The 27,510-nt window shown below is 40.9% G+C and overlaps 1 protein-coding gene across 3 annotated transcripts; it reads left to right on the top strand.

The window, feature by feature from the left end:
- The first annotated feature begins 57 nt into the window (after window positions 1-57).
- Window positions 58-27,510, top strand: AKR1A1 (aldo-keto reductase family 1 member A1). 3 transcript variants are annotated; one of them, XM_037403988.1, is made up of 9 exons: window positions 58-159; window positions 7,855-7,950; window positions 14,151-14,270; window positions 15,982-16,133; window positions 18,831-19,026; window positions 19,658-19,857; window positions 20,892-20,964; window positions 21,874-21,960; window positions 25,448-27,510. In XM_037403988.1, exons 2-9 carry the CDS (start codon window positions 7,861-7,863, stop codon window positions 25,511-25,513), a joined length of 984 nt encoding a protein of 327 aa, XP_037259885.1. In that variant the 5' UTR covers window positions 58-159; window positions 7,855-7,860; the 3' UTR covers window positions 25,514-27,510. The 3 variants fall into 3 exon arrangements, with proteins under 3 accessions (XP_037259885.1, XP_037259884.1, XP_037259886.1); XM_037403987.1 differs by lacking the exon at window positions 58-159 and adding an exon at window positions 3,769-3,789; XM_037403989.1 differs by lacking the exon at window positions 58-159 and adding an exon at window positions 3,975-4,102.

Below are 27,510 nucleotides of genomic sequence, written 5' to 3'. Positions count from 1 at the left end.
CTCGATAGTGGGGCTTGCACCGCCTTATCTAAACGGAGACGCTGCCCCGGACTGTTGAAAGCAGCAAAAGAATTTAAAGTAGAGATAATTTTCTGGATAGTGGCCTGGGAGGTGCCGTGGAAATATCCTGTGTAACGGCTGTAAACAGTTAATGGGAAGGTAATTCAGATGGCTTCCTGCAAGAAGAAATTACTTTTTTTAATGCCTTAATAGAACCGAGCTATAATTATTAAAAGTCATCAGGGAGGCAGCAGGTGCGCAACGTTTTGAGGGAAAGTAAGAGGTGACTGGCGTGTCATTTAGGTGGACTTGGCCGTTGGGTTCAATAAAATCAGCCCTATTAACAAAGCCATATGTATTCAGTGTTACATAGGTGTGGGGTCAAATCTTTATCCTCAGTTTCCATTACCAACTGACTCCTCAGCCTGATACTACTTCCCAATGATTCTTCTCCATCAATGGGAGGACTAATCCAAGTCATGCAAGGCAGCAAAAGAGCTGAAAATTAAGTCTAACCTCTGAGCTTGGGGTGTAGGATACAAACCTGGAATTCTGATACTATCATTGACTTTAGGGAGTTTCACATTATTTCCAGAGTGAAGCTACTCTGAGGGCCATTTAGCATCACTGAATCCTCACAAGCATTGTGTCTGCATCCAAGACTAAATTGATGTGGTACTTTTTGAGGACCAAACCCTGAATTTAAATATAAAAGCTTTATTGGATAATGAATACTAAAGGTCATTAAGGACATGTCAATGACAAAACTGCTTGCTTTAGTCAAAAGGGATAAACATGTTTACCAACTGATTTTGACTTGCCTGTTTTGCAGTTTAGAGTTGTGTTTCTTATACCTGTTAAAACTTGATTATAAATTGTAATGAGGAGAAAACCACAAAAGGATTAACAAATTTTAAGTGTTTATCTTCTACCACACTGTGTGTTGTTGCTGGGTGACCATACCCATGTGGTGATTCACCCAAGAGATGACTGTTTTTTGTACCAGATGATATTACTCCTTAAGTAATAAAAGCAAATAACATGCATATGTGTACTCAGGAAAAAAATCTGTTCTCACCTTAATGCAAATAATTTATCTGCTGTTGCTTCTATTGTTACTGTACGCGTAATCTTTTACAGAAAGAGGTTGTTACCTTCTTAACAGCAATGTAATTGCTACAAATGTAGACAACTGAGGTCTATAAACTGAGACACATATATACCTACCTATCAACTCAGGCCATGAACCTGTGAATGGATTAACCCCTGAAAAGTCAGGCAGTAGTCTTCCTGCAACTCCGGCATGTTTACCAACCAGTAATGACTTTCTCATGGTTTGTCTCCTTTAATGCTTGTTATGCTCATTTCTCATACTTTCAGATGCATAATATATCCATTTTGCATAGCTGCCACAGTGTGGTTTGTTCCGGGTTTGTGCCTGAAGCATTGCATTTCCATTCATATTTCCATGGCCTCATTATTGTTATTAGTTTCTGAGCTAGTCCTTCCAAACATCAGTTTCTGGAGGTTTTGGAGTGATAAAGTGTCATGACCACTCCTCATTCAGTGAGCTGATGGGTTTCTGTGTCCTTTCTCAGTCTTTAGATGTAAGATGCTACTTAGATTAAAAAAAAAATAAAATTAAGTTATCTAAGAGAGAAATGGCATGTCTACCCAAGCAGGTGCTGGAAGGACAGAATTCTTTCCACACCTTGCTTCTCCATGCTCTGTTCTTCAAACGGTGGATTAACTGTGGTGCAGTGTTCTGCTGAACCAGCTCCCAGACAGGATGGGCTTGTGCCTGATTAGCATAGAGCACCAGGAACCCAAGTGTAGGCCTCTGCACCCATCCATACGGATACGACCACAATAAGTAGGTTATGTGTTAACAAAGAGGATCTGGCTGGCCCTGCAATGCCAGAGCACTGAAACTACCAAAAGATTTCCAAACTGGTAACCATGCCTGATTTTACATGTATCATTTTGATAATAACAAAACTCCCACTGTGTGTAAAAACAAAGGTAAAAAATGGGTCCTGTTTTGGAACACTATTGCACATTTGGGTTTCCACACATTTTCTTGGAAGAGAATTTGGAGATTTTATGTAAGTGGGTCCAGGACTTCTACGATAAGGTGAACTCAGTTGGAACAGTAGTGTGAACTGGGTTTGAGCAACGCTGGGCATGCCCCTTGAGCATATACATATCAGTTCTACAGCAGAGATGATCCATCCACCCAGCACATTTGGACATCACCATGCATGTTCTGTAGAGCTGATTTCTTGCGCTCTGCAGAAAGCCTGCTGAATCCTGAACATACTGAACTTCCTGTATACATGTGGTACCATCAGGGGTGCAGTAAGAGTAAAATCCTGGCCATATGGGGACATTTTAATATAGTATATGCAAAAAGTAAACTCGAAAGTCAACTACTGTCATGTTCATAAGCCATGGGGCATTTACACACAGGCAGCTGGTGCACAATAGTTTTGATGAAAACAATTACATAACATTAAATATACAATGCACATATTTGCTTTCTTTGTTTTGCTCAAGTGAAGACTATATTTCTAGGTCAAAATCTCTTGCATTACCTCTTCCTTCTCTGCATATTTTTTTTTAATTAACAAATTTTATTACTGTATGTTTTGATAATCACCACCTTTTGATGACAAAATGTTTTTGTGTTCCTTACCTTTTTTTCTTTTGGGCTATATTACATAATCAGAGGCTGAGGTTTGTTAAAGTTTCCACATGTGATATTCAAATAACTCAAGCATCTTTTTAGTGCATTCAGACTCTGGATTTTCAAATGGATTTGTGATTGACAGTGTCTCTATCAAAATAAATCAGACCCAGCAGTGATTCCTTCCCCTTTAGTTGTTCCTCTTCTCAGTTTTTTATTTCCTGTTACTTTTAATTGTCTTATCCTTGCACTCTCTTTCAGCTTTCCTGTATTTTGTCAAAACAGGCTGCACAACAGAAAAATCTGGTCACGTGCATGCCCAAGAGATTCATTAACCTTTGCACCTTTAAGCCTCTTCAGCAGTTCAAGTCTGAACAGCAAAGAAAGAATCTGCGACAGAATTACCCTTCTAGAAATAAGTCTCTCCAAAGCCCTGTTCTATATATATAATGCCTTATTTCTGATCTAATTTTACTATTTTCAAATTCTGAAAGTTTATAAATTACTTATAAAAATGGAAGCTTGGAGTAAAAGTCAAACCTGGTGTGTTTCATTGTGTCTAAGATTAGGTGCTGTCTTCTTTCAGTTACAGGGCCAGAGTCTGCTGCTGTTAGAGGTTTTATCTTTGACTCTCTGACAACAGTAGCAAGATTGTACCTACCCAGAAGTAAGCACTCCGCTGAAGTCAGCCCGCTTTAATCTTACCTTCAATCTTGCACAAACAAGGAAACACATTCTTGTGCACCTGCAACAAAAGGAGCCTCAGCCTTCTCGGGGAGTGCCCCTGCTTTCTCTTCACGCACCTTTTAGCACAACAGCTGCAGTGTACTTGAGTGTAACTGGCCTTGCACTTTCCCTGGATTCCTGTTATTTAGGGCTGCAAAAAAACCCGGTGGAATTTCTCTCTTCCCACCAATAAAAACTGCTCCAAGAGGCCAAGACAAATAGCAGATAGGGAGACATATGTAAACGCGTACACTTCACGTAATCTTTATCCGTTCCGTTAGTTTTGTAGCTTCCCCCCGTGGTGCAGGCACCGGGCTGCGAGCGGGCGCGCCTGGCCTGCCTGCATTTCCCGATGGGAACAGAACCCAGAGCAAAAGGTACGCGGGGCACGGCCGGTACCGGGGGGACAGCCGCCCCGCACGGCGCTGGGGCCGCGCTGCAGCCCAGGGGCCGCAGCCCGCAGCAGCCCCACCGCACAGCCGTACCGCGGCTGCCTGCCCAGCCCCACGGGGGTGCTCGCTGCTGCGGTTCCGCTGGGTTTGTCTCGGGAGGCGCCGCCCCGCATGTCTCAGCCAGGTCACGGCTGCTCAGCACGGCCAGGCGCCCGCCGCCGAGCCCCGGGCGGCCGGAAGCGGAAGCGCTGGCCGAAGGCAGGCGGCGTGCGGGCGGTGCAGGCCGGGCGCTGTGCGGGTGAGTGCGGCGGGGGGCTCCGTATCTCCACCCGCCGCGGGGAGGACCCTCCCTGGGCCGCCCGATAAGGGGGAGGTGGGCGCGCTGCTGCGCTGTGGGGTGCCTTTGGGGAGACAAAATGTGGAGGGTTAGCTCCCATTTGCAGGGTACTACAAGATTCAGCAGCAGGGGTGTCTGTATTTTCGATATTTGCATACTATGCGTATTAATTTAACGCATATTTATGCGTGCTTGGCTGATGAAGGGCTCCTTGCTTTGGATTAAAAACTAGTTGTAACTGTGGGCTGATGTGCAGGTGCAGTTTATGCTTCTCTGGTTATTAATGCGTATTCTCCTGGCCAGACTGCTTACCCTACATTTGAATTACTCAGAGTTTTAGCTCTTTTATATGAAAATGTGGCAATAGGTGGGTATTGTTAAGCCAAACCTACGTCATACTTGTCCAGAATTAGTTCATTTCTGTGTTTATTTTTGTCTTTGCCCTCCTAAAAAAAAAGGCTTCTAGCTTTTTAGTGAACCCAATAATGGTAGCTAGTAGATACTGTAGTTCTCTTATATCTCCCTTTTAGGGGAAGAATTTGAGAGGGAAGTGTTGCTGTATTTTCTTCCAGTGTTTCTTAATTCTGGCATGTTTTTGTTCTCCTAGAGTTTGTACTTTTGCTCTCTGCAACTTTAATATGCAACTGTTACAGGAAGCATAGAAGGTTCTTAGAAAATGTGCTGATGCTAGTTATTGGTTAAACATGTACCTTGTCTTTTGAGCTGTACTGTTGTATTTAAAATGATTGTGTAACATAGTTGTGTAAAGTATACAGTTGCTCACTTATTTGTGTTATAGGCCAATGTGAATCAAAAGCCCTTAAGTCTTTAGTTGTATTGCATGATGTAAGAAGGTGCCTTTATTTGGGCTACTAAATGCAGGTTAAAAGCACCCACTTGCCTATAACTGGCTACAAAATTGCTATGCAAACTTGGAATAGAAAACTGTTAGCATTGTCATTTTGCTTTCTTTGACTCCTGTACCCCAAAAAATAGACTTAAACCCACAGTTTGGCTCACCAGTGATTGCTTTCAGCACCAATACCTGGACTTAATACATCACAGAGCAAATCCAGAGCTGTTAGCTTGTGTTTAACTGCTGTTTTGCACCGAGAGGTGCTGGTCCATTACAATCCTGATAACAAAGACACTTAGGCTCTCTAAATTATAATCTCAAATGCTATTTGTTAGAAGTAATCCTATAAAGAAAGTGGATAATGTTGATAATCTTACATCCCTTCAGCTGGTGGGACCCTGAGTCATGCAACACTGAACAGCCCTCCTGTTGAACAGCTGATTCATGTGCAGCATGCTGTGTAGACCCAGTTCAGAGAAGGGGTTACCCTGTTTTGGTCACTTGAGCTATTAGGGATTCTTTTACAAGAAAACAACCCTATTCATCATTTCTACTGTCAGACAGAAAGGGTGTTCACATGAGAACTTACTGGTTTTTCTGATGGAGGCAAGGACACATGTAGGTGGTGTAATTGTAGGTACCAAGTGTGAGCTACCTGCAGACTCCCCTGTTACAACTAGCTGCTGAGCTTATCCTGCAGCCATGGGTTGTGACCCTGACAACACAGGCCTGAAGGCCATGCTGTACACAAAACACAGCACAAGACAAGCCTGCACTTACTCGGATTGACTATGTGGATCACCAACTCCTTGGTGTACAATGACCTTCAGGTCAGGATCGCTCCAGCTACTCTATTAGGTCTCTCTGTACAGCAAGTACGCTGTTTGGTGTCTGCTGTAAATCTACAAAAATATGGCTTGAGAAGATAAGCAAGAAATTAAAAATATAAACTTTCTGTGTGAATACATCTATCAGCTGGGACTTAATTATCTGATGAAAATGGTAACATGGAAAGGACAGAGCTGTTCTGGGATAGTGTGCTGGGTGAATGCTCTGCTTTGAAAACATCCATTCCTCCTACATAGTCAGCCATTCAGTCAACACTGCATGCTTCCACCCTTAGGTTTTTTTTGTTTTTTTTTTTTTTTTAAACAAAGAACATTAATGAGTTTGGACACAGCTGAACTTGGGAAGTAACTTCCTCAGCTTCTGCTGAAATCAGCTAGCCAGCTTTGGGGCTCATCCTGAGTGCAGTTTCTGAGATAGATTGTGAGGATGTTGGAACACACTAGAAAACCTTCCTTTTTGATAAAAATCTGCTACTGTGAGGAGGTTGCTGTTTGCAGCAGCTATAAAACCAGCAACAGGTAGTGGAAGATCCTGCTGGACTTCTGTTCTGTTGAATTTCACAGGGAAAATGCTCAGATATCACAGTGCTAAAGCATGAGAGGGAAGCACAGGCTCAAAGTGACAATTGACTTTACATAATGTTTTTTCATTCTCCCTTTAGTAATGGAAGAACACTACTGTGAATTTGTGCGAAATCAGGTGTATGACATGTTCTATAATAGCAATGCTAGCTGTTGCATGTTGTTTGCACTTGAAATGCATCTTATGCAAGAGTTGAGCTCTTAGTTTCAAATTTCTATCAGAGTCCACATGCAGTTTTTGACAGCATGGGAACAAGGAATCTTTCAGCTCTTTAAAAGGTAGGTGTCCTTTTTTGAATGAGCAGGGAGACAGAAAAGAGCAGGAAGACGAAGTTATTTTGGGATTCAAAACACACAAATACGTAAGGACCTACTGCATGCATCACTTTGCACACAGCTATTTCTAGTTCTATGTCAGAGTGATAAAAAATTATATACATACCACTTTTACTTGATCTGTGTACTGAGGTGTTATTTCCTAGTGTCCACCTTTGAAGGTGCCTCAATTTTGTCCTCTGCTAGAACTGACCTCACATCAGAGAGGGTTTTTTTTAGTGTTTGGAAAAAAAAAAATAAAAGTAGCCTTCTAATTTGGTAGCATTTGCCTGTTGCAGGTATATAACAATTCATAAACAGTTTTGCTTGTTGCACAGGAAGTCAAAATGTTTCTGATTTTCTTCACAGTGCCAGTCTTGATAATGAGCTGTGGTTCAGCTCTGAGTTGGTGAAAATTGGGATTCAAGGGTGACAAAGCATGTATCTAGCATAAAAAGATGGGATGGATCCTCCAGCAGTGGTCTTTGCAGTATTATGTTTTTATTTTTTGGGTTTTTTTCTGGGCTATGCCTTCATAAATGCCTTTACCATTCACTCCTAATCAAAACCCTGCCTGTATCAGGTCTGCACCAGCTGTTTCTGACAAAGTGTGTTTATCCCCAGCTGCAGCAGTAATTAGAGCTTGGTTCCTGAGCTAGCTGGTAAAAGAGAAAAACTTAGTGTAGCAGTCCTATGCAATTACTGTACACTGAGGGCGGACAAACATCTCTTACTCCCTTCTGCCTCATCAATGCATACTGCTGATTGAAAAGAAAACACCACAAAGTTTTCACTTGAGCTTCTCTTTTAATAATATGTTATTGCAGGATGCTTCTTTTTGTACTTGCTAACTCTGAGAAATCTTAAACCTGTGCATTGTAAAGGAGAAAAGAGAATTAGAAGGAAGAGGAGAAAATGGGCTTCTTTTCTAGTGTCTCCAGGGTAGCTATTAATCTCTTATACGGGTAAAAACTGTAAAGAGCCTACCTCATCTTTATTCTAGCATGACGCGGACCTCTGTGATCTTACATACTTGGTTTTGCATAGAAAAGGTAAATTGTTGCAACTTACTGAATTGCTGCAAAACTCGCTTTGTTCTTGTTCTTCTTTAGGCAAAAATGTCTGCAGCATGCAACTTCATTGCACTCCACACTGGGCAGAAGATGCCTCTCATAGGACTGGGAACTTGGAAAAGTGACCGTGGCCAAGTAAGCAAAGAACAATACAATATTGTGCTCTCAACTAGTGTTTGTGTTTTGTGCACTTTTTTTGAAGAAGCTGGATCTGAGGCCTGGATTCTTCACTTGCGTGATTTTAGTCTTACATCCATTGAAGTCAGTGGAATGTATGTATGTATTTCCATGACTAAGACTTTAAGGCACAAAAGCAGCACCAGCAGATCCCTTAATACTTGTTAACCCAGGCCTCAGGCAGTGGTGCCCTGGGAGATGGAGCTAGAAAGAGACCAATGAGGAGGGTGAGACAGGGAGAATGCTGTACCTATGTTATGGTGCCTGACTCTTCCACTAGTAAATCCTCAGGCTCCCAGTTTGACCAGACATCCCTCTGGATTGGGGTGATGACTCAGCTGAAAGCATTATTTTGGCAGGCAAGAGCTCTAGTTGTTCTTGTAATAAGTCCTGTTCCAGCAGTCAGCAAGAAAACAAAGAACCTGCTTGGGTCATTCTGCTTTTAGACTAAGAAGACTAATGTGTCATTAGACATTCACTGTGCTTCTAAATGCAGTGAGTTGGCAAACACCACACTGGGAGATGATTCTGTGTGTTACTAGAAACTGTCTGTGGGAATGTTTGCATGCTATGGACTGCTTGCTTAGTATAATACGTCTCCCCCTTGTCTGTCTTTTCCTTTCTGTTTCATTTATTTAAAAGAAAAATTCTTGGGGGAAGAGATAGCACATACTTGCTGGGAAAGGCAATGTCCATCACTTGGTGGAATTCTTAGTTGCTATTGTTGTTTATAATGCCTTTTGCATTATGTGTACCTTTGCATGTCTGCGCACTAAATGTTGCGTCTCTTGCCACTACACTTGTGTTAGCTTCATGATGATTTTTGGAGGATGTCAGATGGCGTTGTGCCCAAGACTGAGAGGGAAAGTTAAAACCTGTCTCAAGATGTTGTGCTGTTCTCCCGTGCAGAGGAATATGTGGGAAACAAGCTATAAAAATGAAATCTATTCAGAACCATTTTATTGTTGGTCTTCCTGTCCAAACAGCTGTCGGGACAGTGGATCTGTTGGGAATAGGAGCTGTGCTAATGTGGAACCTGAGTTGGTGAGAGAGCTCAGTCAACCTCGTAAATGAGGGCAAGGGTAGATGTTCAGCTCTGTCACTTCAAACATCAGCTGATAGCTGAATTAAGCTTATTGACATGCAGGGACTTAATGGATGAATTTCTGCACACCCAAAACAGTTAAATGTATATTATCTAAAACAAATGCCTGAAATTAAGCAAAATAGGAATGCATTATTTTGTGCACTGACTGTTCTGAGGAAAGTGTGGTCTTATAAAAGAACCAGGAAAAATCCTGCTTCTGCATAGTTTAAGCCTAATTCAGATGGATTTTGGCATAGTAAGCAGCACTTCTAGCAGCTGAACCCCACATGGGATGCAGCCATCTTCTCTGGGATCCCATGGAAGTCATTGGGCATCACTTCTTTGGAATACCTACTGTCTTCAAAGACTTACTCCTAGAATATACTGAAGAAAAAAACCTAGAAACTGCAGTGAAAATGGCCAGAGTTACAGAAGCTGCTGATACTTCTATGGAGTACAAAAATTCCTGTTTATGGCTTGAAAATTCAGAAGCATAGCAGCAATTTGGCAGAGTGTCCAAATGATTTAGCCTTTAAAGGACATGATGTCATTCAGGGAGAGTAACTGTAATTATGAATTAAAGACTAAGGGCCAAAAACCTAGAGGAGCAGAAGAATGATCATTGCTTATATTTAATCTAGCTGTTTCCCACGTAGAGGCTATTTATTGAACGCTCTTTTGTGCAAGGGCTGCATTAGAAGCAAGAGTGGATGGCTTTTAAATTATTTCAGGTGAATATTTTGTAGATTGTAATTATTTTCCTCGCTGAGCTGCTTTAAAGTCTTGACTTAACTCTTGAGTAATTTCTTTATTATTGCTGTTACTATTCCTGATGCTAAATGAGTCTTGACTTTGTAGGCAGATCTTGGCAGTCGAATGTGAAGGCATCATTGCAGCCCTAGTTTTCTAGACAGTAGGAATTGAGGAGGGGAATTATTGGAAGACTGTAGGGTTTAGATGCTATAAAATAATTGGATGTTGTCTGTCTTAAGTGATCAAATGCTAGAAGAGAAATTTGGTTTGCACGTTACCATAGGAACATGGTGGTGGGCTATTGAACAGAAGGGAACACAGTACAGAAGCTTATGAACTGGCAACATGAAATGAGTTCAAAGAGAAGTCCATTCAGACAAGAACATCAAGAATATTAGTAGCATGATTTTTTAATACTGGAGTTTGATTATCTGTAATCCTTTAATGCTTTGTTCTCGTCTTTCAAGTGGTCCATGCTTTCAACCTGGAGGATTGATCCCCACCTGATGAACAGTCTGACCTGCTGTGGCAGAGGCTGATTCTGTGGGGAAGAGAGACATGGGGCTTAGGAAAGTTGTATTTCTGTGTGAAACTTCAAGAAAGCTGAAGAGGAAATGCATACCTCAGAAAACCAGTCAGACTGGGTGTCTTGTGACAGAATTGCAGCTATGGAGGAGACTTCTTGGTTCCTGGAAAAGTTTGTTAGGCAATACAGGGAATCCTGGTTACGTGCACAAAAATTTACTATGCTGGTATATGCGAAGGGGCTTGAATTCAACGTCTGATGGACAGGAGGCAAAACTTCTGTTTAAGGAACATCAGCTCTTAAATTGGCATTAATTATGTGGTGGTCCGAGTTCCTTTTCAGCCAATTTTTGTACAGTATGTACAAACTGTGATAGAGCAACATTTATGGTCTGGTCATATTGCATCAAGAGTATCATGTGGACTGATGATCTGTTGGTTTTTTTCCCCCCTACTTCCTGTCAGCAAACGTACTTGGACTGCTAGAATGTGACAACTTTGCAGGAAGCAGGGGAGGCTGTTGGAGCCTTTTCTTTCCAAGTATTATTGACTGGAACTGTTAGAGTGAGAAGCCTCTTCATAATGACATGAGGCTGTGCAGAAGAGGCTCCCTAGTCACATTATATTTCCAAGCAACACAGAGTTCAAGAGGGTTTTTTAGTTTTTCACCTTGTGATGGACAATTTGAAGAACTAGAAATCTAGTAATGGATATTGTAATGAATTGGGACTTACAGATTCTGCTTCTGAATCTGCTACTGACTTTTAGCAATATTGTGTTTCCTCCATCTTCAAAAACAAAAGAGGGTGGATAGGAAGGCCAGGTCCCTTGCTAGGATGTATAAACAGGAGTGTAGGTCCTAGGACTTTGCTATACAATGAAGGAGAGTAAGGCTTCAGTTGCAATATTGTGTCTGTTTTGGTGCAAACCACTTCAAGAAAAGCATGAACCAGCTGACGAGACAGCAGCAACAGTGATGCAGGGTTTAGGGAAGGTGAGTTGCCATGAAAGATGGAAGCGCTTACAGGTAGATGGTCAAGAGAGGTTTGAGAAGAGGTATGCTGCTGCTTTCCAAATGTGCAAAAAGCCCTCATAAAGGGGAAGGGAGCTATGGATTTCATGTCTGTGAGGACATCACCAAGGTGGCATCAGGGCAATCTTGGTTAGACATCTAAAAGGCTTTGAACATAAAGATACCTAAGCATTGGAATAGACTGCCTGTCACTTACAAGAATGGTTTTGGCAAATGTGTGTTGGAGTGGTTTAGGCTTAGTTGGCCCTGCTGTGGGGTATGAAGATAGACTACATGATGTCTCAAGATCCTTTCAGACCTACTTTCTACAGTTAGATGATGCTAGGTTGGGGAGTCACACTTAGGCTGTGTGACTCAACTTGCCTAATGCAAAACTGAACTCTAAAGGCTCCTTCCATAGCAGTATTGATAGGCTAAACTAAAGAACATATAGAAAGTTTGACGGCTCCTTTGGCTATTGTAACACATCCATATGCATATGAATCTCCAACTGCTTTTGTTGTCTTCCTCTCTTCCCCTCTCTCTCTCTCTCTCTTTGTCCTCTGCCCCCCAGGAAATACATGTACCTGACTGAATATAATCTCAAAAATACAAAACTTTCTGTTAAAACAAAGTACTCTTCTTACATTTACATATTAATTCTTTTCCCCTCCAGAAATGCTTTTTTTGCACATTATCTCGTGATCCTTTGCCTTTTGAGTGGAACAGGAACTCTCAGTTCACATTGGAATGTCTGAGTGAGCTGAGAGTAGTTTACACAGATACAGATTTTGCCCAAATCCAAACTTTATTTAAATGACCAGTTGCAGTTTTTCAGTGCTAGAAATTTATCAAAACGCACTGATATGGAAATACAGCCTCCTGTGTATTGCTTTGCAGAGACGTGTTTGGAGTGCCTTATCCCTAGTTTTCTGCAAGTGGCGCCTACTTTCATTTTATGGCAAATTTTGTGCCTGTGTGCATTAAAATAAATTATTATCCTGACAGAGGAAATGGAGGATTAGTACAGACAAAGAACACTGCTTTTTTCCCCCCTCATTTCTGCTTCAGCTCCACAACTCTTCACCTTTTTGGAGGGTGGATATTGAGTCTTAAAAGCTTTTAATATGTCTCAAGTAATTTCAGAATTACCATGACCTTGACTTTGTAGTGACCTTCTGTGGAATGTCTTTGTCAAGGTGAAACAAGGACTGTAAATACCATCCTGCTAGAGAAAGGAAGAGCTTACTTCAGTGCTGTAATGTAAGTGCTTTGTGATTCTGGCTAAGGAAAACTGGTCTACATTCTGGTTTTCCTGTCAAAATGCCAAAGAATGCGGTCAGAATATCCTGTGTCTGCCTTTACTCTGCAGTTCTTGACAAGAAAAACAAAGCAAACCTACTAGTAGAAGAGAGATCTTTTCTACATTTGATTTCCCCCTTGTCTTTCTGTAGTATCTGAAAGCAGAACTGTATATGTCTTTAATTGTTGTTAACTAATGTCAGCTTTAAAAGGGAAAATGCTAGTACTTTGCTTAAGTTGAAAGAAATCAAACTCTCCCTAGCTTTTGTGGACACGTTTTTAAATCTCTTGATGAGAGATGTAATCTCTATAAATACATTAGGACCCTATTGCATCAAGCCTTACACACAGAGTAATTGACTATCTCCCACCATCTTGAGAGACAAGTCAGTGAAGAGTAATGTATAGAAATCCCTGTAAAGCTAAGCTGTACTTTTACTGTAGCACTTCACGTGGGTAGATGTAATGGAGAACGTGTGCTTACTGTCCATTGAAAGTTAAATGAAATAGATCTTACTTAATGCACATCAGCCTAACAGCAGATGATGACTACATTAGAATCTGTAGTAATTCTTGGTTCTTGCACAATCTGTTATTAAAAATCTTTATTCAAAATCTATTTATGAATCCTCGAAAAGATGCCATTCTGTGTTTCCATCTTCGGTTTCTAGTTTTGCTCCATATCTGAGGCCCACATGTGGAAATGTTTTGCGCTTGTGCTTCACTGGAGCTTTCAAAAGGAGAACCAGATTCAAAGTATCATGCTTTGGTTCTCAACCATTCTGATGCACATGGAGCAAGGGATGTGTTGCTGTTGGCAACACCTTCCATGTCAGCAATGTGGAAAGCAAAATGCCAAGTTGTGAGCATCATCAGGAGATTCCCTGCAGGCCATGGGTCAATATTCAGCAGTATAGTGACTTTCATTGTCATGCAATCAGTGGGAATGAGGCATGAAGGAAAAATGTGCCATAAACCAGCATTATCTTGGAAATTAAGTGTGAGCAACTGAACGAAACTCAAGCTCTGGCAATTCTGGAGTTAGAAACCAGGCTCTTCCTGTACTGGGAGAGAAGTATCTTCCAGGTTTGACTGACAGTGATTTGTTTGTAATTACTGAAAGTTTGTCTTCCTAAGCTAGGATTTATTTGAAAACTGTTTCTTAAAGCTCATTTTACATTTAAGAAGGGTAACAACTGTAGTTAAGAATGAATCCCTGTTCTGTCTAGTGAGTTCTTGCATGCTTGACCTGTGCACAGTCTGTTTTCTTGTTACTCTTGGAGCATCTGCTAGCAATTAGGTCTTCACTCCTAGAGGCTGTGCCACAGAAGACCATATCCTGCTCTGAGTCTCGTGACCTTACATAGCTCTGTACTTTGTGGGTATTCCTCACTAGGTCCCTAACATTTTAAATATTTTTTTCCCCAGTGATATGTCCCTTTTCACTGATGGCATTGGGTAATCTGCTTTTGGTTACAGGTGAAAGAAGCAGTGAAATACGCCCTAAGTGTGGGTTATCGCCACATAGATTGCGCAGCAGCTTACAGCAATGAAGGGGAGATCGGTGAGGCTTTCCAGGAATGCTTTGGGCCCAACAAGGTAAAAACACAAGAATCACTCAGCTGGCTGTGTGTTGTATCAAAATGTACAACTGTGACCTGAAAGTAGACTGCAAAGTTAACATTTGTGGCTTTTCCTGTGGCATGAAAGAGGGCTGTCTCTCCTCATGTATCCATACTGGCTGTCAGGAGGAGAAAAGATTGTCAGGATTATTTGCACGGAAGCTACAGAAAATGCTGTGCGCTTTTTTTTTTTTCTGTTTTGGTTTTTTTTTTTTTTTTAATTTCTCTGCCTAACCTTTCCCCTTGCAAAGTATCTGATCTGGGTGTTCAAAAATTGGAGGTTCCCAGAATCAGTGGTTAAAATTTAAAATATTTGCCATGATTTATATGAAGAGTTACTCTAGTTTGCCAGTCTAGAATAGCGTGCAATGGTGGGTAGCCACAGCAACTTCAGTGACTGTGGGTTTTTTGGTTATAGATACAATATGAGCGAGTAAATACATACCTGTTTTCCTTTTTTCTTTTTTTTTTTTTTAAACCGTGATTACGTTTGAAGGCTTGGTGTGACTCAAGGACCTGCACCTGAGGATCCATGGCCTAAATATTATGTAATGTGACAGGCATTCTTATGGATGACCCGAGGTGGAATCTTAAATTCATCCCCTTGCTCTTGTTGGCCCAAGGGGCCGGAAGGATTACCTGTACATCCTCAGAGCCCATGGAAAGAAAGTTCTTACTTTCCTGCTGCTCTTGCCTTGGCTTTGGGGCAATCTCTTGGTTATGTGATTAGCTTGAGAGAGGTTGTTTTCAGCTTGCCCCAGGGATTCCTTCCTACGAGGTATGGTCACTAATAGAGGGAAGCATAGGACTCTTATTCAGTTCATGTCAGCTAGCTAACTTCAAAGTAGAATTTTTAAAACACCTTTCTCTTTGAACACAACAGCCATATATGAAACACAAAAATAACAGAATGATTGGAGGAGAGAAACTGAGGAATTAATCATTCCAGCTTCTGTAAAATGCAGACTTGAGTGCAATCTGGTCACTTGTAAGACAGTGAGAAGTGCCCTCTGATGGTGTTCTGTGCTTCAGTTTGCCAAGTATGATCTCCCTTTTGCATTTTATGCTTTCTAGTTAACCGACTTTCTGTTTAATTTCTGGGTCTTACTCTTCCAATACAGGGTACAGGGCACTCAGTTCCTAGTGCATTCTTTCCAGAACCTAGAAACTCAAGTGCAGAGGTTTGGGGAAACTTCTTCTGTTTGTTTTCCCACGCTCTTTCCATGAGAAGCATTCTTGGTTTATAACATGTGATGAATGTAGTAAGTTAGCTGGTTGTGCCTAGATTATGTGAACTGTTAAACAGAAAATACAAAATTTACATATGAATAAACGAAGTAATCTTTCTTTTGGCCACATCACACTTAGGAGTGGCTTTAACCCTTGCATTGGAAAATTTGGAAAAGCTTGTGTGCATGAAGAGGATTGTTTTGTTTTTCAGAACTTCTAATAAATTACTAAGTATTTGGTGTATTTTAGGACTTCCCAGTGTGTGTATTTCTCTTGCTTTTCTCCATCCGGTATATTTTTGAAAGGTTTACATTTTAGGTTCTATGCGTTAACCTTTTTTATTAAAAAAAAACCCCAAACTTAAATTGTTCTCTTTGTTTTAAGGCTAGTTGGGAAATTGCTGCAATTCTTTTTCTGAACTTGTTCCAGTAAATTATGCTCTCCTCCCTTTCTTAAAGGTTGTTAAAAGGGAGGACCTGTTTGTAACATCAAAGCTGTGGAATACTAAGCACCACCCAGAAGATGTAGAGCCAGCAGTAAGGAAAACACTTGGAGATTTGAAACTGGATTACCTGGACCTGTACCTCATGCACTGGCCTCATGCCTTTGAGTAAGTTCTACATGGAAAGGGCACAGAATGCAGAAACCACAGTTTTACATGAGTGGCTGGTGTTATATCCTGAGGACCTTCTTGCTGAGCTGTGAATATTTTCCTGTATATACTGCCTGCAAGATGTTTTTCAGTGTGGCTAATATAGTGTAGTCCTATGGACTGTCATATAGACGCTCTTTTCTACCCATAGCCTGTACACTTAGTCATATTTGGTCCATTCATTCATAGAAACAATTGTTCAAATTTAATTCTTCTTTGAATTTCAGTTGGGTGGGAATTTGTTTAGTTAGATTTGTAGCATGTCTAAACACACAGTAGAAGAGACAAAACTGTTTTTGTGTAGAAGTATTGTAAGTAGAAAAGGGATAATTGTTCTCATTATTTAGCAACGATGAGGCTGGAAATGTAAGTATTAAGTCTTTATTTAAAATCTTTAAGCAGTTACTTATTTTTTTTAATAGTGAGCACATCTAGGTAATGGGATTAGGATCACTAAACTTCTGACAGTTTGGCATGGGTGCCAGAGTTAGGTAACTGAAAGTAGCCTAACTGGGAAAAAGTAATGAAGCTTTATGGCACCAGTTTCCATATTGAAGCTTGCTATCTTATACTAGCGGAAAATTTGGCTTGCTGTGAGGTAAAATCTTTGTTGCGTTTAAAATGTATTAGAAGTTTAAAAGAGTCTATTGTCTTCCTCTAGGGATTGGGGAAGTGTGGCAGCTATTCTTGCTTGTGCCATTGACCAATATGGTAACCTTGAGGAAATACTGAAACTGCTTTGTGCCTAGTTTTACTTATCTGTAAAATGAGAATTAAGTGCTTTGTAAAGAAGACAAACACATTTCACAATGGTTTTCAACTGTACTGGAGTGGTTGAGCACAGTCAGTATCATGGTGGCATCTGTGTGAGGCAGAAATGAAAATGACTTATGACACTTTAGTTGCAGTAATTCTACAATTTGAGGAAATACATATTGAGAAAGTTTCCAGTTAAGTGCTAAATGCGCTTGTCCTACAACCCCATTAGAAGCAGAGTTCTTTGCTTTATTTTCTTGTAGATGTGGAAGCAGTCGTTCCGCCCCCCTCCCATCCCTACAATCAGTGAAAAGGCAGGTGGGGAATAAATCTCCTGACCAGATGTTTGCATGGAGACTTCACTCAACAGGGGAAACCCTGTTAGTTTAAGGAGCTTCTGTCTGTTCGGCTAATCTGAGAATGTTTTTTTTCCCCTTTTAGTCATATGAACTGAATTTTACAAAGCATACAACACTAACAGTAAGAGGACAGATGCTCAAAGCATAAACGTATTCCTCAGCATAACAGAATGAGGAAGTGTTTTCAACTAGAGCTGGTTTGGAGGAAGCACTGTTAAAAATTCCCCCTGTTGTGAAACAGGTTTGTTTTCCAGTTGATTGAAAAAAACCCCTTAAACATTGCTTTAATAACACATAACACGTAATGATGTATATTGAGATATTACTAATATTTGAATTTGCCTGATGTTGTGGAAACTATTGACAAAACTGACATTCTAATAAAGCAGTTTCATGTTTTCTCATTGGAAACTGTTCACTCTCCAGTTTTGCATTAGCTCTACTTCAATGGTTTTAATGCATGGTTATCTATAATGCCTGTTATATTGGGAAACTGAGCAAACATGTTACTTACACAGAAATTAAAATAGACTTCTGGATGAAAATCACAGTGCCTTTAGGTCTTGAAAATTAAACTTACTTGGTATACCACTCAACATAGGAGGCTGCTTTTCTCCGTTGGGAGCTCATAAAGCTTTCAGTTACTTTTGATTCTAGATTTATCAATGACATGAATAAGAACCATCTCCCCTTGTCCCCAGCTGCTGCCATCTCTCACACTGGTCACTGCTTAGCTAGAGCAATGTAAGGCAGTCCCTGAGACCTGAGCTTGCAGAGTCCTGCAGTGGTTACGGAGCTGCACTCTTCCAGTGGAATTGCTTGTACCCCTCCAAGCATGGACTGCTCAGACGCCAGTCATAGCCCTTTGGCAGTGTGGTAGTGTCACCTGGCATAACCACGTTCTTTGTGTGTGTTTTGGGGTTCTTTTTAAACTCTGTTTTTTAATGGGTTGGTATGACAAACTGGAAACCTATCAGCCCAACCTATCAGCAGCACGTTCATGTTAAGACTTCTGTGAGAATCTGTGCTTGTATTGAGTACTGACACGGTTACTCTGTAATTCAGAGGGAGCGGGAAGGCCAGTGTACTTTGAGTACAGTCTCTCCTAGACAGCTCTTAAATCAAGATCCCTTTGGTAGCAGCTCCAGACAGGCTACGAAGAATATCAGTCCTCTCTCAAAAACAAATTGGAAAACCAAAGCTGCCCTCTGAGTTTCTGCTCTCTAAATCAGCTGTTTTGCTAGGATCCAAGTTGGCAAAAAGCTGCTGCTGTGTATACAGCGGCTTATCAGTTCTGTGTAGTCATACCGTATAGGTAAGTAGTTCAAAGTGCTGTATAACAAGTTTACATAGGAAAGACTGTATGTGAAATAATTTCTTACAGGTTAAGTCAGCAAAATGGAATTCAACAGAAAAATTCTGTTTGTATTATATCCTGCAAACTATGTATAAGCTTTTAAGAATACTTTGAGAAAGGTTTATTTTACTGAACTAACATAATATAAATAATGTACTTACATTTTTACCTTCGATGCTGTAGACGAGGGGACAATCTCTTCCCAAAGAATCCTGATAACACAATGCGTTATGATTACACTGATTACAAGGATACCTGGAAAGCTATGGAGAAGCTGGTAGAAAAAGGTCTTGTGAAAGCCATTGGGCTGTCAAACTTCAACAGTCGTCAGATTGATGATGTACTAAGTGTGGCTACTGTCAAACCAGCTGTGCTGCAGGTAAGATGAATAAAGGAGAGGATGAATACCTTGCCTGTTTGTCCATAAGACTGAAGAATTTGCAAACCAATGCTATGTGTTTAGCACAAAGGGTGCAGCTTTTTATGTACAGGAAAAAATATGGCCAGCTCTGCAGGCATAGGGACATAGAAGCAGTCTCTGCAGGCAGATCAGTTTGTTGGGGAGGAGGCCTGTAGCCATTTTTTGTGGCCATTTATACCTGCTTAGTTGAACAGGTCTGTAGAAGAGTTCATCTTCCCTGTGAGGAACAGTTTAGTCTATAAGAAAGAACGGTTGTGAGGGAGTAACTTGAATCCTCTTTGTAGAGAGCTTCCTTGGTCGTTGGATGATCTGTTTGGTACATAGGGAAAATCCAACACTCTAAACTTCGGCAATCTGTTCTCCTTTTCCTGTAAACTTAACCTACCAGACACTTTTTCATTCTCCTGGTGGTAAATTATCCTCTTAAGGTTAACTTACTTAACTTAAACCTTATCCTTATAAGGTTTTCCAGAATCTGGAATGGCCTCCTGTGTTGTGTTTGGTTCTGCTGTGCTTTTGGCTTCCTGTTTGTTTAGAGTTTTGTGTTGATACCTGTTCTCCAGCCACTCATTGTGGGTCATTTTAATAGGTAGAATGCCATCCTTACCTAGCTCAGAACGAGCTGATAGCTCACTGCCAGAAACGAGGACTGGTTGTCACTGCCTACAGTCCCCTTGGTTCTCCAGATCGCATGTGGAAACACCCAGATGAGCCTGTGCTTTTAGAAGAACCTGGGATCAAAAAACTGGCAGAAAAATACAGCAAGTCACCCGCCCAGATCATCCTCAGGTACAGAATGACTGTGAGAGAGGGTGGCATTTGGGGCTCAACCTTAAAGAAAGCAAAACACGCAAGCTAGAAGGAATCTACTTAAAGTGCATGTTTTTCTGCAGTGGTAGGGAGTTAGAATCACAGGGAGTGCCAAAAGCAAACCCCTTTTTGTGCTTGTTTTACAGAGTTGGTAGAGTTGGTCCTGCTTTAGGACAGGTGGACAGACTAGAACAGAGGGGTCCGTTCAGGGCCTGGATGCATGCCTGGGACAGTTCACTACCTTTTCTGCTGTGAAACAGCAGCAGGACAATTAAGGCAGCAGTGTGCCACATCTGAGTGCCACTTACTTGAATTTGCATGTGGCCAGTTCCTTGCAGCCTTGAATGCTTGCTGTGGCATTCAGGTGGGCTCCTGGGAAGTGGGGCTGAGGAAGGGACTTCCTCCTTTGCACTGAAGAACTGTTTGCTGGGGCTTTTTCATACAGCAAAAGCCAGCTATTGGATACTGGGAAACAAGATGATTGAGTGGTATCCAGAATGAGACCAGCACCCTGTAAAGTAAAACTGGATTTCTGTCCTCATTTTTTGTTTAGCTTTGTATCTGTCAATATCACTGACACAATCTTGGGCAGCAGCAGGTTACCCTGCCAGCTGAGCATGTTCAAGATTTTGTGCTCAAGCCACTAGAGAGGCACTTGAGGGATCTGGGTTTTCTTTTAGTTTCTCAGTGATTGTCATGTTAGAACTTGCATAAAATGCTTAAGTAAATTCTTCTGTTTCTTGGGTTTCTAGCTTAAAGCACCTGAGACTTGCTTGCTTGTTCAAAGGCATGAGCATCTTGCTCTCATTGGTTAGTCTAGTGGCTACTGTCTTGCTTGAGCTTGGACATGCTAGGTCCTAACACAATACGGTGCTGTGTCAACCCTCTTCTGGGTATTTTTATTTCACATAGAAACATAAGTGGCATCTCTGTTGCCACAAATTATTACTCAACCGAAATAAATATCGTGGTTCGTGGGCTGCACAAACAGAAAATCCCTCTTCTCTTGACAGATGGCAAGTGCAGCGTAAAGTGGTTGCCATTCCCAAGAGTGTCACTCCTGCTCGCATTCAGCAGAATCTCCAGGTAAGTTTAAATGGAGGAAGGAAGTTTCAGCAATGCCCTTTCATGTGAGTAATGTACTTCGAGGGCAACAGGCTGAGGCACTTGGTTCATACTTGTTCGTCAGGGTATGCACACACTTGGGAGGGTAGAAATTTCTGGAAAATGTACTTGTTATGTTTTAAGCAACTAAGTGTGTGAGTGTACATCTGTGCACATGCATAGTCTTGTTACCAAAAGGTAAAGAACGTACTTTGTAGAAGTCTAAATGGAAAATCTTTACTGAAATTCATCTGATATATGATTTTATTGAACAAGGGAGTCTTCTAATTATGTTCAGTGGTTCTTCTTTATGAATAATAGTTGCTTTAGCCTGCAAGTGAGGGCTGGTGAATATTTCTGCAGCAAACTGCCATTCTAATGGCGCTGAATTAATAAGGGTGGTTCACTTCTGCTCTGAGGTAGAGACAGTTCTCTTTAGAAATTATTTGAAAACTCTGGTTTGAAATAGTCTTGAAGGGAGGTCTCTGAATTACCTCCTGCGATCTTTTTTCAGCCCTTAATCATACAGGTTGGCTGGTTACGTACTTGTTTTTAAGTTAGGAGTTGTTTCTCTGTTACTCCTGTTAAACCAAATGCTGCCGTCTAGTATACTGATAGAAATCTTAAGAAATTCCAGTAATCTCTGCAGTTATTCAAGGTTTGGACATACGTGGGAACAGAATATTGATTGAATAGGCAGCACTTACTTGGAGGAACAGTCCCACTGCTTTTTGCTTTTGTGGAAGAGTGCTATGCAGTATGAGCACCTCAGACTTTAAACCTTTGTTTTGGTGTTTTTTATAAAATGGGTTTCATTGCAACTTCACAACCGGAAGCCAAACTAATGGTAACCTATGGTTATTTAATAAAGCCTCTTGTTTTTGTTCTCAGGTGTTTGATTTCAGCCTCACAGAAGAGGAGATGAGCCACATTGGAAGTCTGAATAAAAACTGGCGTTACATTGTGCCAATGATTACGGTAAATTTCTCATGTTTCTAATAGTTTTCATTATGTGCATGTGGCCACATCTTTGGGTTTTTGCAGTTTTCTTTCTTTTACTGCCCTCATCAGAACCACTTACTTGCAAGAACACTACATGGCATTCCTCTAGAAGTACTCCTTTTTCCAACTATTCTCATCTAATTTATGGTATAAACTTAAGATCAGTGAAGACTCAGGATGCTGTTAGTTCTCCACTTCCATCCTGGAAGTCGCATACGGGAATCTGTCCACTCCCCTCCACTGGATGTCCCTCCTTTCTGAGTCTGTTGGAATGACCTTCCTGCAATGTAGGGAGTTTGGGTTAGGCTGTTGTATTTTTCTTCCCAAATCCATTAGCTGCAGCATCTTTTAGTATCAGTAGTTTACTCTGCCACATGAAACCTCATCTCATGTACCAGCAGATGCAATTCTGTTATTAGAGAAACTAATGCCTTGTAAATGTTGAAGTCATCCTCTTAGTCTTTCTTTTCTTATATTAAAGGAGCTGACATGTTCCTTTCCCTTCACTGAAAAAAAAAAAAAAGTCAGTGCCTTGTTGTCTTCTGTCTTCATAGTGTTCCTCATTTCCTACTGTCCTGCTTCTGACAGGAAGCTGACAGAGAGCTGTTGCCAGCCCCTGGTGCAACACCAACCAACATGTGGCAACAGTGCTACAACAAGTGTGAAGTGATTTATCCCTTCTCTGTCATACAGTACACGGCATAGATACAGTAGGTGTCTCTGCAAATTCGGAAGCTGTCAAGCATACCCTTGCCTCTTCAGAGTTTGTCTGCCTGTAAATTATTCTTCAATAGTCAGTGGCTACTGGCTATAGTTTTTTTCTTTGGGGAAAGCATTTCTCCAGGATTTGTTATTGAATGGTTTTTGACTACTTGAGAGTGTGTCAGTGACTAGTCTGAGTAAGGAAACAGAAGTTGTGAACGTGTGGTGAATGGCTGTCTCATATCAAGGGTAGATACTTGTTCCAGCTTTCACTGTTTGTTCTGTTGGGGCTTAGGAGATCTTCAAAGCCACCATGCTTTTAACTTTATGGTTGCTTCAGAATGTGTGCATAAATATAAACGCCCACATCGCTGCAACCAAAATTATCCTTGTGTTTATGGATCACGAGTCTGTACACCGAAGTGCAAGCTTAGCTGCTGAATTGTGTGAATGTGGTAGTGACAAGCACACCTGCTGCTGACAGTATGTTTCTTTCAAGTGTTTTGCTACTCATGCTGCAAACAAAGTTGTTTTATTAATGAAACTGCAAAATACATTAGAATATAGCCTGGCTTGGATGAGCTGAGGATAATTGATGTGCTTTTGTTACTTGGGAGACCTGATCAGATTACAGTGATTCACAAAGGAGAGATGAAATACAGTTCAAAGTGCTAGCCCATCCAACTAGAAAAAGGGTGAATGTGATGCAGCTGGGCTTCAAAGATACTGCCATATTGTCAGATAGAGACAGGAAGAAGCAAGATGGGAATTAAAATACGACTCTGTAGCTGTAAGATCTCTAGTGGAACCTGTTGTCTCCTGCCCATCCCTTCTGGGCTTATTGGAAAGAATTTTCATCAACTGTGAATTAAAATTCCTGTCTAACCTTTCATGCCTATCTCCTCTATGAATCTAACTTACATTGTCTAGATTTCAAAGTGTGATATGGCAGTGGTATCAGAGCTCCTATCATAACTGATGAGACCATTTCCCCTTGCCTTATTTTACTGATATGTCACCACAAGTTCTTACAGTTGTGCCACTCTTCTCCACATTGTATTTTGTAAAGCCTGAGGAGAGGCTATTACATTGTCTACATACGATTTAGGTTGCTTTATGTGTTAACAGTTCATTGTCTGAATAGAGGTTGGAAACGGCCTTGCACCAGCCTGAAATCCAAACTTTTGGAAACATGTAATTGACCAGGGAATATACTTAAGTGAAACTTGAATGACTAGCAAGCCAGGAGAGGAAGGTGATGGTGTTGTACACATGATGATCTGCCTATTTTTGATAGTTAGCTACCACTGACTTGCAGTGTGTTCACTGCTGATTTTACCTCCCCCCCTTTCCTCAAATTCCTGGGGTAGACTGGAATCAGTTGTGTGAGACATTGCTTCTGGCAGCTGCTGTCTTGGCATGCTGTGAACAAGAATGCTTACCTGAAGAGCTGTTCTGTGTAGTGAAGTATGCAGAGGGAAGAAACTGGGGGGAAAAATGAGGAATATACATTTTAGAAACACAAGGAAGTTGTTGGCTCTCGAGAATATGAGGAAACCTGAAAATACAATGATACTTTTGTCCACAGTTTAAGAATTGCCTTCAGTTAAGGGCTTTATTTCAGCTTTAATCTGAGCATCAGTCAAATGTTAAACCTTAACATCTTCGTTTTCTGCTCTGTGGTGCCCTCAAGTGACTAATTTCGCACTTCAGTAGTCACTGTAAACAATTCATTACTGGGGATTCCAGTTGTTGCTTTGAAATGCAGGTTTTATACTGGAAGCTAAGAGGGACTTGCTGGTGGACACTTGGTTTGAAAGTCCCTGTGGGTTCCTTCTGCCCCTGTAACATTTTGAGTGATCTTTAAACGTCATTTATGCATACAAAAATCATTTATTTATCTTAACATAACTTCTGTTTAGTCATTAGTGGCCTAAATTAGGTTTTAGCTGAATTGTGCTCGTCTGTCACCCAGGGAAGTATGTATGTCTTTACCAATGCTGCACCTGAACTTCCCCAGACATTACTGGTGAGGAATGAGGTTTTATCTCGGCTCCTCAGAAGCTGAGGGTGTTGCAGTGGACTTAATGCAACTAGAAGTGTAACTTGTGCATCTGAATGCTTAGAGGTGGGATGTAGGCACTGAGATTTCTGCATGGCTACGTCTGTTTTCGTGCCAGCCTGATCCTCTGTTTCCTTATCTGTGAATAGTGGTTTCAGTATTCCCATTGTATGGCTGGAGAAGCTTGTCTTCTGTGGAAATGTTAAACAAAAAGTGCTATGAAGGAGTTCAGTGACACTATTAAGCTTCAGTAGATGACCCTGAACAAGTTCTTCAATGTATTTCATCTTATCCATCTGTAAAATCGGCAGCCCAGCAACTCTCTATCATGGGAACCTGGGCAAAAAGCTTCAACTCCAGTAAAGTGTTTTGAAGTGTGTGTGTTACACCACTTACTCAACAGCTACAAGGCAAAAGGCTTTTAACTATTCTTAATTTAATTCTTCACGTCTCAGCAGCTTGAAGGACTCTAGCTCTAGGCTATAGAATTCTATCTCCTTTTTAAATTAGTTTTTAAATTTGTCTTTCAAGAAAACTAAGAGGACTCTGGAGTAGAGGGAACAGCTCTTGCTTAAGCTGAAGAAGATACTCCCTGATGTTTGGAATGTGAAGGTTTAGAAATCTAAACCATGCAGAATTTGAAATGGAGAGTAAGAAACAGATTTTTATCTTCCTGACTTGAGTCTGTTTACTTTGCAGGTGAATGGAAAACTAGTAGCAAGAGATGCTGGACACCCCCATTACCCTTTCAATGATCCCTATTAACTACTAGAAAATAAGGTGTTAGAGTAACATGCTCCTCTGCATGCCCTTCCACAAAATAATTGTTGCCACAATCTGTCAAAAACCCTGTCCAAATAAAACCTTCCTTCCTGAGTAGGTTTGCTTACAATGTACTGCTTCTAATTGACCTCCTTTCTGGAGATACTGTAGCTTCCATGTCAAAGTTTGTGGATTTATTACAATGACTGCAAGCTTGCTCCTGGAAGCATCAAATATTTTGGAGATTAGATAAAAAGGTGGGGAATCTAAATCAAGTTCCAAACATGTCATTATCAAGCTAGGGCTATATTTTGGGTTTACTGCCCGTGAAACAGTTTTGAAAGCTTCAGTTATTACCATGAAGGAAAAAAAAAAAAAAAAAAAGGTGAAGGCATGAAAACATTTTAAGACTAAACAACTGCTCAGCCATCAACTTTGATACATCAGAATTGATATTTTTTATACAGGAACAAAGTGAAAAGTGCTACAGTTGCACTATGTCCATTCATTAAAACCCAAGTAACCAGCCTTGCCCAGTGCTTTTTATCCACCTCAGAGTACTTGCGGGACTTAGAATTCTCTATTTTCTTTTAATTTGTCTGTAGATTTAAGGAGAATAAATGCATAACCTGGAGCAGGCCTTCAGGCAAATCCTTTCTGTTGCTTGTCACATGGATAGGTTTCAGCTCTGACAATAGCTCTGATCGTCCTAACACAAAAGCTTGGAGAACTTTTTAGCAAGTCTTGTAAAAAAAATCCTGTTTTTCCTGTAAAGTTGCCTGGTGTCTCTTTACCAAAGATGACCAGTTTGAGTTCTGGAAGGTCACAAAATTAGTTCCTGACTATGCAGTAAGAGCAAAGGCCTGTCAGAGGGCCCCTACCACGTAACGTTCTGTTTTTGACTGCTGCCTGGGTTGATGCTTGGGAGAGCTGGTCCTGTCTCCTCTTCTACCACTGACCTGCTGGTAAAACTGGGCAAGCAATTTACCTTTCCTGTGCCTCTGTCTTCCCACTTGCCATGTCTGTCTGTTACTCCCTGGCAGGGACAAATTTACTGAACGCTGATATGCTGTTGAGAGGACTGGAACTCTAGCTGTTTTATTTTGTTTCAGTCTCATAATGAATTGTCTAAGCCATCCAAGTACAAACGGCATCAGGCGTTGGTACCTACTGGTGCTCTGACGGTGATACCTTCTGTGGCCTTAGCAAAGTTAACACTTTATTTTGATTTTCTCTACCTGTAAAATAGGTTTAATGCGCAAATGCATTGCTGCGGACAGGGTAGCAAGGCAGAGTTTCTAAAAGCCTCTCAGAGTTAAAACAAAGGAACTCTTTCAGATCTGTGGATGCCATTCAGAGACGGTCATAAGCATGATTCCGTGTTTGCTGCTGGATAAAGAAAGCTTAACTGACTGTTAAGTGAGATAAAGAACACTTATTTTTCCTGTAGCAATAACAAACATGGAATTAGAAGAATAATCCTTTGTATTCAAATAGTGCAAAAATTGAAGAATTGAATTCTTTTAGTTTTGATAACCTCGTTTACAGTAGGTCTATGGCAAAACTATGTTCATCTCAAGCATGGTGCCTCCTCAAGTATTTCCTGCCCTGGGCCTCACAGCATGCAGCTGAACTGGAACAAACCTGTTTATTGCTCTTTGTAATCCTTATGTAAAATTTAAAGAACTTCTGTTCCTCAGGAGAGTGTTTCCTAATTCCTGCTGAATGCACCTCAGTGGAGAAAGCCATTACAGCTCAGTTAGGATTCTTTTACTAGAGTGGACCTTTCCTTCTAAGGGAAATTAAATCCCTGTTGGTTTCAAACCAAGCACGGGTGACTTTGAATACAGTTCTTACTGCAGATCAGTAGGGAAGCAATTTTACTTTGAAGGTGCTATGTAGAATTGTAACAGCAGTCATCCTGCCAAGGAAAGTGGCTTTGTTGCATGTATTTCCACTTGCACGTTTGCGTGTCTTAAATAAATACTGTACTCTGTGTA

The sequence above is a fragment of the Falco rusticolus genome, chromosome 11, assembly GCF_015220075.1.
Source record: "Falco rusticolus isolate bFalRus1 chromosome 11, bFalRus1.pri, whole genome shotgun sequence".
NCBI classification, from domain to species: domain Eukaryota; kingdom Metazoa; phylum Chordata; class Aves; order Falconiformes; family Falconidae; genus Falco; species Falco rusticolus.
This window is presented reverse-complemented; position numbering and strand designations above follow the sequence as displayed.

Excerpts from the sequence above, each read along its gene's own strand:
- AKR1A1 (XM_037403988.1), top strand. The coding sequence starts at position 7,861 with ATGTCTGCAGCATGCAACTTCATTGCACTCCACACTGGGCAGAAGATG. Across the intron at positions 19,858-20,891 it reads CCCGCCCAGATCATCCTCAG|ATGGCAAGTGCAGCGTAAAG; the intron begins GTACAGAATGAC and ends TTCTCTTGACAG. Across the intron at positions 21,961-25,447 it reads ACATTGTGCCAATGATTACG|GTGAATGGAAAACTAGTAGC; the intron begins GTAAATTTCTCA and ends TTTACTTTGCAG.